Source organism: Bombyx mandarina, chromosome 19, assembly GCF_030267445.1.
Source record: "Bombyx mandarina strain Sakado chromosome 19, ASM3026744v2".
Lineage (NCBI taxonomy): Eukaryota > Metazoa > Arthropoda > Insecta > Lepidoptera > Bombycidae > Bombyx > Bombyx mandarina.
In genome coordinates this window covers 188,698-201,364 of record NC_143225.1, presented here as the reverse complement: position 1 = coordinate 201,364, position 12,667 = coordinate 188,698, and the positions used below count along the sequence as shown (strand labels likewise).

General features: G+C 40.5%; 1 protein-coding gene across 1 annotated transcript; it reads right to left on the bottom strand.

Annotated features, from left to right (window-relative positions):
- Positions 1-8,933: 8,933 nt before the first annotated feature.
- LOC114249036 (uncharacterized) lies at positions 8,934-11,639 on the bottom strand. Its single transcript, XM_028182489.2, has one exon. The coding sequence runs from the start codon at positions 11,297-11,299 to the stop codon at positions 10,646-10,648; it is 654 nt and encodes a 217-aa protein (XP_028038290.1). The 5' UTR covers positions 11,300-11,639; the 3' UTR covers positions 8,934-10,645.
- Positions 11,640-12,667: the final 1,028 nt, after the last annotated feature.

Sequence of the window (12,667 nt, the reverse complement as noted above, 5' to 3'; positions counted from 1 at the left end):
CAACTGTATTGTGATAAATAAAGGATATTTTAATAAACGGGATGCATTTTCTGTCTTCTTATTTCTATTTTTTTATTTTTATGTTTAATAGATTACTTAATTTCAAAGGTCTTTCAAGTATTTGATATAGTACGAACAATATTCGACCATTGTCGGGCTATTAGTTTCAGCTAATGAGTTTATTCCACACAAAGGAAGGAGTCCACTAGGGATCAGTCTATACTTTGCAAATAAACACAACAACAAGGCACTTCGGTAATAATATACTAAGGGTTTCTTTCACTATCGTGCAGCTCAGGTGTGTTTTCAAATGCTGAAGACATGTAATGTGTGAACCGAACTGCTACGCTGGCGCGACGTAAATGACATCCATCGATTCACTATGTTGAGATGACCAAAACACGTCATTACGGATCCTCCCAATCCATTTACGGTGCTTTTAGGTACCACAAGCACAGGTCACCGTCTTCGTCGAACCCGTCACTTGCGACGAAGGGCTCGACGAGCGAATTAACCCATAGACACAGCCCACTGAGTTTCTCGCCGGATCTTTTCAGTGGGTCGCGTTTCCGATCCGGCGGTAGATTCTGCGAAGCACGGCTCTTGCTAGGGTTCGTGTTAGCAACGTCGTCAGGTTTGAGCCTCGTGGGCTCACCTACATGTTAGGGCGAAGCTGAAATAGCCTTTCAAGGCTATCAGCATAAGCAGAAAAAAAAATATTGCGCTAGATGCGAGCCCCGTGCAGGGCGCGGGTGGCGGCCCACGGACCACACTGACTGCTGGCTTTACTGAGCACGGTGTCGCTCTGAGCGCCACGTCCGGCTCCCTGATCCTCTAAACACAATAACTAAGTAGATACGTAACTGAGATTGTTACAAGTGCCTTATCATTACACAGACGTGAAAGTTTTCATTAAATCCGCAATCTGTACATTTATATTGTATCTTGTCACGCTACATTATTTCATTGCGTTAAGTAATAGGCGTGTTCTGAATTTTATGTGATGCCTTTTTATAAATACGTATCTAGTATCTAGATGATTCAGGACTGGACGAAGTCTCAGCTCAAACGTATGAAGGACAACTGACGGCAAGTTTCCTCAATAAATCCGCGCCCAATATAACTTGTACCACTCTTTCTTAATGATTTCGTGTCAGAAATGTGTATTGTCTTCGGATAGCTTTACGATGGAAGACAGTCATGCCCACGGCTGTCAGTGCGTCCAGGTCTACATGCAAGAGAACTTCCGGCGGTCGCACCACGACTCTCGCGGCCACTACTATACTGCAATACTTCTAGAGAAATTTTATCAATTTTAACCAACCTACAATTCACACGTTGCACTGTATGTGCAACATTTGAATACAATACATTTGAGAAAACAACTTTACCAAAACACATGATTACTTCAAGACTTAGTGTGGTAGAGGTACAGCCCGCTGCGGGCGGACAAATCGCCCAAATCTTCGGTTTTCCGGGAAATTAAAATGTCTCTTTATTCCCGAATGTGGCCTTAGTAATGGGTGCCCACAAAATCAAACCCGCAAAATTATAATTTGCATAATTACTGGTGGTAGGACCTCTTGTGAGTCCGCGCGGATAGGTACCTTCGCCCTGCTTATTTCTGCCGTGAAGCAGTAATGCGTTTCGGTTTGAAGGGTGGGGTAGCCGTTGTAACTATACTGAGATTTTTTTTTTTTTTTTATTGCCTTTGTAGGCAGACGGGCATACGGCCCACCTGATGGTGAGTGGTTACCGTCGCCCATGGACTTCAGCAATGCAAGGGGCAGAGCCAAGCCGCTGCCTACCGCTTAATACTCTCCACAAGCCTCGTTTGAAGAAGGACATGTCATAGCGCTCGGGAAACACCGTGGAGGGGAGCTCATTCCATAGCCGGATGGTACGTGGCAAAAAATTTTAGAACTTGTATCTCAAGGTGGGTGGCGCGTCTACGTTGTAGATGTCTATGGGCTCCAGTAACCACTTAACATCAGATGGGCTGTGAGCTCGTCCACACATCTACGCAATAACAAAAAAAAAAAAAAAACGTCGGAATTACGTCTGCGGACACCGGTGAGCACTTTAAGCCAGCTGGGCCGTGAGCTTGTTCACCTGTTATACCATTGTATAAATAAAAAGAAAACGAAAATTAAAAAAGCGAGAAATAAAACCATATCGAAGGTTTTAACTATATTTTTAATCTACATATATATTAATACGCGAAGCAAAAACTTTGTATCCCTTTTTACGAAAATTGCGCGGACGGAGGAGTATGAAATTTCCCACACTTATAGAGAATATAGGGAAGAAGTGCAGAATGCTAAAAAAATTTAAAAAATTTGCGTTAATAATACATTAAATTAATAAAAAAAAACATTACACACACTATCATATATTTGACACACACACACATATATTATTATACTCTTTGTTTATTGTCAAACTTTTGTTATTACTTAAAGTCTGTGGTCAAATTGAAAATAGTAATATTATTTGTCTATAGTGTAGGTACTCTTGGGGAAATGTGTGATTACAGAAGTATAATAGAACCATAATAATGTTCAAACTAATAATTTCAATTAATTATAGTCGAATTTCGACTACTGCGGGAATACTAGTTTTTATAAAGCTGCTGAAGCGACCAGGAGCACAGCTATCGACTGTTGACCTCGCACATCAGCTTATTTGTACATTGGTGAGCATAAAGTAGTAAATGAAGTCGTCGTGGCCTAAAGGATAAGATGTCGAATCCCACAGGCGGGTACCAATTCTTCTAATGAAATACGTACTTAACAAATGTTCACAATTGACATCCATGGTGAAAGAATAACATCGTGTAATTTAATATAATAAATATTATAAAGAAGAAAGATTTGTTTGTTTGTTTGTTTGTATTGAATAGGCTCCGAAACTATTGAACAGATTTGAAAAATTCTTTCACTGTTTGGAAGCTACACTATCCCCGAGTGACATAGGCTATATTCTTTTTTTTTTTTAATTAGGGATCCTTACTAAAACTCCAATAATGTTACGAAAATTGGAAAAATAATATGTAATATAAAAATAATAAAAAAATAGATAAAAATAAATATTATTTACATGAAAATAAAAGTTCATTAAAATAATAATAATTATTCAAACTACCTTTATAATTTTCTATTTTTAGAAACCTGACGCAGATATAAGGGTTAATTTGTGTGTATTCTAATTTTTTATTTTGAAATTTTTGTTAATGACCCGAGCGAAGCCGGCGCGTGCCGCTAGTCGTGTATTAAAAATCAAACCCGTAAAATTATAATTTGCGTAATTACTGGTGGTAGGACCTATTGTGAGTCCGCACAGGTAGGTACCACCGCCCTGCCCATTTCTGCCGTGAAGCAGTAATGCGTTTCGGCTTGAAGAGTGGGGCAGTCGTTGTAACTATACTGAGACCTTAAAACTTATATCTCAAGGTGAGTGGCGCATTTACATTGTAGATGTCTATAGGCTCCGGTAACCACTTAACACCAGGTGGGCTGTGAGCTCGTCCACCCATTTAAGCAATAAAAAAAACAATAATTATCCTAATATCATATTCAGAATGACCAAGCCTACCTCCGTCCTATATCCGTGTCTAGAATGGTCTCTTTATAATATTATTATTGAGATGAGCAACTATAGCGTCGCTTTTGTTCTTATCCTAGGGTAGCTGATAAAAAACAAAAAGTCTCCCCTCAACAAGAACTCAAGCGTCCTTTATATTTGTTTAAATCGCAAAGCTCTGTGTGGCCGGAGAGGCGGCTAATGTGCCGATGCCGATGCGCCGATGCTCGATCAAAAGCACGTCGAGAGGCAGGTGACACGTGCGCTACCGACCAGACCAACCCCGCCCCGCCGCGCCGCCCCACCCCACCCCACCCCGACTGGTTCCAACTACTTGATTCGATCATAGATTTCGGGATTGTCAGACATGTCACATTATATGCGAATTATATTTAAACATTGTGCAATTATAAATTATATCTGTGATCTAGTTATGAATGATTTTCGTACTTAGTGACGAGAAAAACTTGAAGCAATTATATTAATTCGATATCAGATAGCAATAATTGTGTTCAGTTGCAAAGGCGAGACGCTTCAGCGGGCTGTTTCGTTCGTAAACCGACGCTTAGAATTTTGATGCTCAGAAGTTGCATCAGCAATAATTCTGGAAATTACCATTAGCGCGGCTCCAGTGTTGTTGCGATTTCTTCTATATGCCTATACTATATATAAAGTATAGTAGTATATAATACTTCTATCTTCTTCTTCTATTTAAATAAAAACGAATTGCTGTTCGTTAGTCTCGCTAATACTCAAGGACGGCTGGACCGATTTGGCTAATTTTGGTCTTGAATTATTTGTGGAAGTCCAGAGAAGGTTTAAAAGGTAGATAAATATGAAAATGCTCGGAATTAAATAAAAATAACAATTTTGTTTTTCCTTTGGTGTGTCCCTCGTAGGACGGATTCCTTTTGTTTGTTTTAGTTTTATTTTATACAAAAGTTTAGGTCTTTTATTTATCGATTGAGGCACTACGAAGTCTAACGGGTCAGCTAGTACTTAATAAAATTTATATAATAAATGGATATTTCATACACCAGAACAAAGTTCAATCTTTGTTATTATTCTTAATTAATGTTCGTATGATGTAGTAGTAGGTAGTGTAGTGTGTGTGGTTACAAGAACGGGACCACATATTGAGTGTATGACGCGCAGTTCTTTTGTTTTGTTTTTCTGCACAATGGCGGGCGCACGTGCCGCCATCTGCCGCAGGAAGCGGCGCTCGACTGGAAGATGGGCTTCTGATACGCTGACAGAGCACGGGCACAGGTGCCCTGTCTAACATTAGATCGATACGATTAGATCAATACCGATACCGATAAGAGCCACCTAATTATCAATTTAATATCATGTCATTTTCGCATAATTTCGCATAGTTCGTGTTAGCAACGTCGTCAGGTTTGAGCCCCGTGAGCTCACTTACTAGTTAAGGTTACACTGAAATAGCCTCTCAAGGCTATCCAGCTTAGGTAGGGAAAAAAGACTGGTAACAATTTTAAAAAAACCTTGGGTGTGCTGCAAGGACGAACGCCCTCCTCCAGTTCTTAACGATGCTCACATCATACTGTTTAAATCAACTATTTACCTTAGAAACTTACATTCTGGTCAAGTAATTAATAGATCAGGCCATATGGCCATACACAGTTTAAAAAAAATTTGTCAATATATCATTAGGAAAAACAAGAAAATATAGACAGAAACTCGTATTTCTGGGTATGTGAAGAGAAGCCTGAAGCAATTATATAATGCAATAAATTAAATAGTTTTAAGCATAAATGAGGATATAAGTACTAACATCTGTTGAAGTTTATTTATAGTTATGTACAGGTATGAACTGCGTCGTGTCAGTCACGATACCAATCATGTTAGATTAATAACAAAAAGTAAATTGTTAAGTCCAATACAAGTGAACTCGGTTCGTATGACTATTATGTTTAGATCTCTTAGTACGGGATTCAAATAATACAAGATGCAAGGCAGTCCACATTTCGTGCAGTACAACAGACATTACCTACCCGCCTTTTTAATCGCGACTACTAAAACTTATGGTCGTTATAGTGAAATCATCGGACTTCCGTTACAACGAAACTGATATAATTTTATGAGCATTAATTTTAAGACCGATACACGGACGTACACGCTTACGTACCTACGTGCGCTGGTTTCTATTATTTCTATTATACAATGTGTTGAGCACCACAAGTCAATATGTTCCAGGCTGTGACAGGAACAAGCGAACTGGTGTATGTAAGTGCTCCGCTTATTGTCGCCCGGGTGCGGAGGTTTACAGGAAGCGATCAACCCTCAATTACAAAACAACCTACATATTTATTCCATACCAAACAAAATTTTATCCCAATTAATGACAAACAGAACTTCATATTTAAAAAATAAAACAAGAATTTCTTAAATAAATTAAATTTAATTATATAAGCAGTGTGCTAACACAATAATTTACCGGGCTTACAAGTGATACATCGAGCACAGTAGAACAATGAATGTTTAGAACGATTGAATATCAAGATAAAATGGCTTCATCTGTTTTATTGTAACACTCGTTATGTGAATAAATAAATAAATTAAAGCCAAATACACTTACATAAAATTACATAATCCATACGAAGAAGATTCTTTTAAATAATTTAAGTAAATTGTCTTGAGAATGGTTATTAAAATTGCATAATGCTTGCTTGCTGCCTACGGACGATGATCCTAATGTCGAAATCAAATAAGGCACTAATTAGGAGCAATCAATAAGCGCGTTATATATAAATAATTGACATAATGTAGCTGTCGTGGGATGTGGACACAACGCAGTAGATATATTTTCTCAAAATTAACGGAAAAATATGTTTAAATTATAATAATTCAATACGAAGTAACCAATTTTGGAATCGAAACAGATGATAATGTTAATTAGTATGTTTATTAGATTGTGATATCTATTACACAATATGTAATACTCGTATTACAGCTTTCAGTCTACTCAAATGTAGATAATGTCAACACTTTAAAGAGTTCTGTTTTCGAATAAAAGATTTTTCACTACCGAGCACCGGTCATCATACCTTTCCCGATGGGATGAGCCCGTATCTTATTGTATCCTGTCTCATCATATACATTCATAGAACGTAGAGTAGGTAAGCAAAATAATACGTCGCATGTCATGATGCAAAATAAATCGCGTTGTTGTCTCTGCGCAGACGTATGGGAAAATGATCTAAGTACTCCATTTCGATAAAGCGGCACGACACGAGAACCCTCTCATCGTGGCCGCCGGTAACTACATTGCCAATCCTGCGGACCAAATGGTAAACAGACGACGTCGCCCAAAACACGTCATCTTGGATTTAGGTACGCCAAGCACCGGTCATCGTTCTCGTCGAACCCGTCGCTTGCGACGAAGGGCTCGACGAGTAAATTAACCCACAGACACAGCCCACTGAGTTTCTCGCCGATTTTTCTCAGTGGGACGCGTTTCCGATCCGGTGGTAGATTCTGCGAAGCACAGCTCTTGCTAGGGTTCGTGTTCGCAACATCGTCAGGTATGAGCCCCGTGAGCTAGTAGTGACCTACTAGCCCGGTGATGCTGATATGGTCTCTAGACCATCAGCATAGGTAGGAAAAACAAAAAAGATCTATGTATAGATCGTTATAATTATCTAGGGGTAACTACGGTGTAAAGCGCCGAGTTGATTAATGAGTTTGATTGAAACTATTCTATTTGGATGTTGAATGGTCAATTACAGTTGCAAAAAGAAAATCAAATACGGCGACGTCGAGACACAGTACCTTACATGTCGCAGGAAGATTTTCGCAAGGCAAGGTAAATGATAAGTGGGCCGGAGCACGTAGGCACGTTAATTGGCAGCATTGCCCACCGGCCCGCTGGCCATAAACGAACTCGGCGTGGGCAGAGCGACGCACCGTCTCCCGCACCACCAGCCGTGAGACCGGCAAGCTGCCCGCCCGCCTCCCGCGCTCCTCTGTACATGTGCAGCTCGGGGGAGGCGCGACAGGTCATGCTGCGCTGGTCACAATACAACCGTCAGCCTAGTGGATATATTCGACGATTGTCTCGCTTTGCTTCGGATTAATGTTTTCATTCAGCGTTTAGCAGACGTCCGCCGTCTGGCTTTGTTTAATTTACTATGGTTCACGTCAAATGCATAGAACCAGAGTGAAAATAGCGACACGCTACTCTAGATATTCCGCAATACCAATTATTTATTTCGTTATATTTTTATAACTTATATTATATTAATCTTTTACCTGCATTATTGCATTTTGTCTTAAGAATTTATGCGCGGGCATGTCGTTACTTCAACAAGTACTCCGCAAGACATCTATCCTTTATCTATGTCGTTTTATTAAGATTCGATTGTTAGTGCTGAGCATGTCAGCTAACCTGTTCTAAGCAATCACTTGTTCTTATTATTACGAATAAGAAGCACTATTTAGACTTTATAAAATTACTATCGTTTAAATTTTAAAACGTGGGCTGACAATCAGATTTGAGGCAAACATCAACAATTCGAACTGTAACCTGTCTCAGTGGCCGAGTTGCAAGAACTCTAAGTTTTCAAAACAAAAAATAGGCCGATGGTATTGAACGCCGAAAACGGCATTTAATCTGTTGGGAGCGGCGTCTATTTCGGTCGTTGTCCATCCATCGGGGGCTCGTGATACGCGGCTATTCCGGGCCGGGGCAGGTTTTCGGGGAATGTCAACAAACGAACGGGCTCTCATTCAATGAACTCTATGCACGGCGTCGCCGGTGGCGGACCGGTCCCCGCAGCTATTCATAAAAATTATGCTCCCAGAGGCACTCAATGGACCGCCGGCTCTCGGCCGAACCTTCCACCGAGCCCTTTATGGCGCACGAATCGGGTCACGTATTCTTTTTTCCGAATTTTTAAACGTGATGAAACAAAACCTTCCTTTTCTCGCAGCGTCCCGTCGGCGGTCTCCTTCGAGCGCTGCGGAGAATTACTCGATTTCACATCGCGCCGTACTCATGCGCCGCCGGACGATTATATCAAGCAGGTGTCGATTGTACTAGTGTATGAAAAACTTTACAAAAAGTGGAAGACTCTCGCCACTATGCCCTGGCCCGCTACCGCTCTTCAGACGGTTGCACAACCCGTCGTGGAGCAGCGCCGCCGGTACAATTACCTTACGATATTATCAGGGTCTTGCTCGGTATTGCTTGGTATCGCTCGAATTCAAACTAGTTCAAGATTATAACAATTAGCGTTAGGTGCGGCCGCTACGAACGAACACGAGCGGCTACCCTTCGCATATACAAAACCAACAATAACATACGAAGATGGATTGAACAATGAAAGAAATTTTTAAGGATTTAGTTTCGTATAATTTTCTTTTAACAAATTTAATGATCAATAGAAAACTGTATAATTAACAATGTAGCGTCTTAACAGATACTTCGAAATTATTAGCGTTGTAGGTAATATACAAATACTTTGGAATGTTCATATAAACAATCTCAGGGGAATAGTTATCCACAGGGCAACACACGTAGTACGCCCAGTACGCGCGTTCCAACCAGCAGCGGTGAGTTAACTTGTCAGACGTTGGCAACAACGGCTACTGCACATTACAAACGTCAATTAATTAAATTCCCACACATGAGGTACGGCAGGTCGAAAATAAAACTGTGCATTTGCTATCAACATCTAAACGATTGTTTGTCAACTCACAACTTGTTACAACATTTACTATTTTTTTGTTTGCACCTCTCGGGGATGAGCGGTCAGTACAAGTAACAGAGAGCAACACAACAACATGCCACCACACATTTTACAGTTTCTATTATATTATTATAATTTATTCAAGATAACTTCAGTCACAATGATTACTCTGGAACATACAATATTATTTACATTTTTTTACATAATAAATAAATTAGTGATTTATTTAATAGAAACTGTTCAATAAATGTAGCGGCTATGTAAACAGAGAGAAAATTAATTTAGGACAGCTCACACCGCAGAGGAACTTTTTACGCCATCCAATGTTATGTGAATGTTCAAAAACAAAGAATAATTGAGATTCACAAAATTTTGAATAGACGATAGGTCACACAGCAGGAGATTACAAGAGAACCACTCATCTATTAGTTGGGCACTCCTGTGACCTTTCGGTCAATGGATATTAACTAAATAAAGCAGTCAATAAATAAACCTTCATAAATATCTAATAAATACCTACATGGGCTATATTTACAAAAAGAAGCCTTCCTCATGACGGCACATTCTCAGACTTTAAACAAATATAATACAGCACTATCCTCGCAGGATAAACAGGTATAAATTACAAATTAAAGTTGCCAGCTCAAGACTCGCATTACAAAATAATACTGACACCAGTAACATAACTATCAGTGAGATGGAATGTGCGGGCACTCGGCCCTTCAGCTAGGAACCATCGCACTACTTGCCGTCCCATATTATCTGTACACATTTCATTACTTTATTATTTTTCTGTGTATATACCAGACCTAATATTCAATCAACTTTTGATTTGTGTTCTTGAAGCATAGTGAAAGTAATTTGGAGCTGCCCCGCTTGGTCCCATTCTGGGACTGTAACAAATAACAAGAATGCAAAGCTGAGAGCCACTGGAATCTCAGCTGGCAAACACCTTTCTGACTTAAATAAATCAATGATTGGGTTAACAGTTCTCATCATACATGTACAGATAGATGGTTAACATTAACTTTTTTACACCAGAAAGCTTTTCTCGAGTATAGAGGTATACATCACAAACAACAACACAATATCATAACAGATCTATTTAAAGCGAGCAGCTATGCAGTCATCTTTGCACATATCTGATACACTGATCCAACCACTGGTCACAATTCACAAATTTACACTATGGGAGACTGAAATTTACGACTTTGCGATGGAACCGGGCAGTCCGTATATACAAAAGAAATTTCTTCATAATAAATTATAAGCTTCGTAAAATAATTATCACATAAATTTTTAAATCCTCAATTCTGAGCACATATCTTATCACTAGGTAATCTACAGGGCGACTAGTGCGGCTGGTGCGAAACGCGACCGCCAGGACCAGCCACTGCCACTAACGTCACCTGTCCGCGCTCCGCAGCCGCAGGAGACTTATCGCGGCGCTGCAGCCGCACCCACGCTCCGAGACACACGAGGATTGCCAGGAAGACCGCCACTGTCGCACCGCCCGCGATGGACGCAGTCTCCATCATCAGCTGTCGGCCGCTCAACACATACGAGTTGTCCAGGTCCTTGAACTCGCACCGCGGGCCCACATACCCGCTTTGACACTCACAGTTATAAATCGGGCTCTCCGATATCACAACGGTGAAGCAGACTCCACCATTAAGACAGTAGTACTGAGAGTACTCGGGCTCGCACTTAAACGTCGGGAAAGTGACGTTGATACGCGGCTGCGGTTGGGGCTGCGGCTGCGGGCGCTGCGGTCGAGCAGGCCTCGCGGGCCGCTTGGAGATGGAGCTGGAGCACGCGCCCGCCAGCGCCCAGGCGGCTGACACTACCGCCCACCAAACTACCAACGATTGCATTTTCCGCACGATCCGGAGGGTCGGCGCTCGCGGTACGTGCACGATTTTGACATTGGACGGTGACTTATGAGAAATCCGAAAGGCGATGACATGACCGCATTCGAATTTCGAACAGGAATCCTTTGCTCGCATCGGCGTTGACGATCCGCCCGGACATGTTTCCTGTGTTCACTTTTTACATCGACGATCACTCGCTCATGACGGAGGCGCGGTTTCTACGGGCGCCAGAGATATCGCATCGATCCCTCGACGAGCATGTCGAAAGTGAAAAGTCAAACACACCTTCAAACTTTGTAAATTGTGTATGGCGATCGTTCAAAACACAAACACTCAATGTCCCGTTCGAAAAGTTATACACAAAATGGAGCTGCGAGAGAATCGAGAGCACACTGCACTCGTTGAGTTGTCTATGCGCGACTGACAGCAAGCGTCCACTGCATCCGCCATCTGCCGACGAGAATGAAATGCGGGGAACTCGCTGCGGCTGCGCCCCGCACCGCGCGTTTCACATAATCGTGATCACTGTTGTGTGCAGGAAAATTACTCATGTGTGCGTCCCAGAACAGTACGTGTGAGTGCGCCTTTTTTCTTTTGTAAAGATTATGAACAAGGTATTTCTTTTTCTCAACGATTCCGACCCTCAAGAAACCATTGTCCGATTTGAATGGAAAATTATTTAACGAGTTTGTATAGGAGTCTGATAAATATTTGATTTAATGTAATATATTGTGTTGACAATGTGTATGCGTGTAGGTAGGTAGGTAGGTACCTATAAAATATATTTAACCTTCTGTTACTCGTTAAAATGTTTCAAATTGTTTAACTACAAATTCTCAAAATTTCACCAAACGTTTTATTTTCTAAATTAACAAATTCATTTGTTTTTTAAAATTAACAAATTGAATACAATGTTGTCAACGCAGTCGCATGTGTGCGAGTTTAAAATGTAAATATCTAATGATTCCTTAAAATAATTTTATTTTCATGTAAAATCCAATCATATTATCCAAATATTCTGATATCCAATTAAGGTTCTCACAACAGCAGAACTTAGAACAGGCGCATAGAACGTAAGCACGTAAATAGACACGTAGAACGTAATAGACACATTTCGTCCTAATTATTTTAGATCTGACTTATGCGATATCAGTTTTATGTCAAATGCCTGTTTCTGTGTACACTTTAGAGCAATCGAGTCGAAACTTTTCCTTCCAGAATCTCTTACAGCAACGTTTATCATTCAGCTGTTAGCAAGGTATTATTTAGATATCATCGCTTATTTCTTTTCCAAGTCTCTAATTGTTGTTCTTATGGTTTTATCTTAAACACCTATTCTGATTATTCTGTTTCTAAACAATCACGCATTTCGATTTGAAGGGTAGTATTTAATAGTATTTCCTAAAAATGAACTTAAAAATGGGGTAAAACGCAGGATTTTTTCCTACCTGGCTGGAACCGTAAAAAGCTATTTCAGCTGCGCGTGGACCGTTAGGTGAGCTC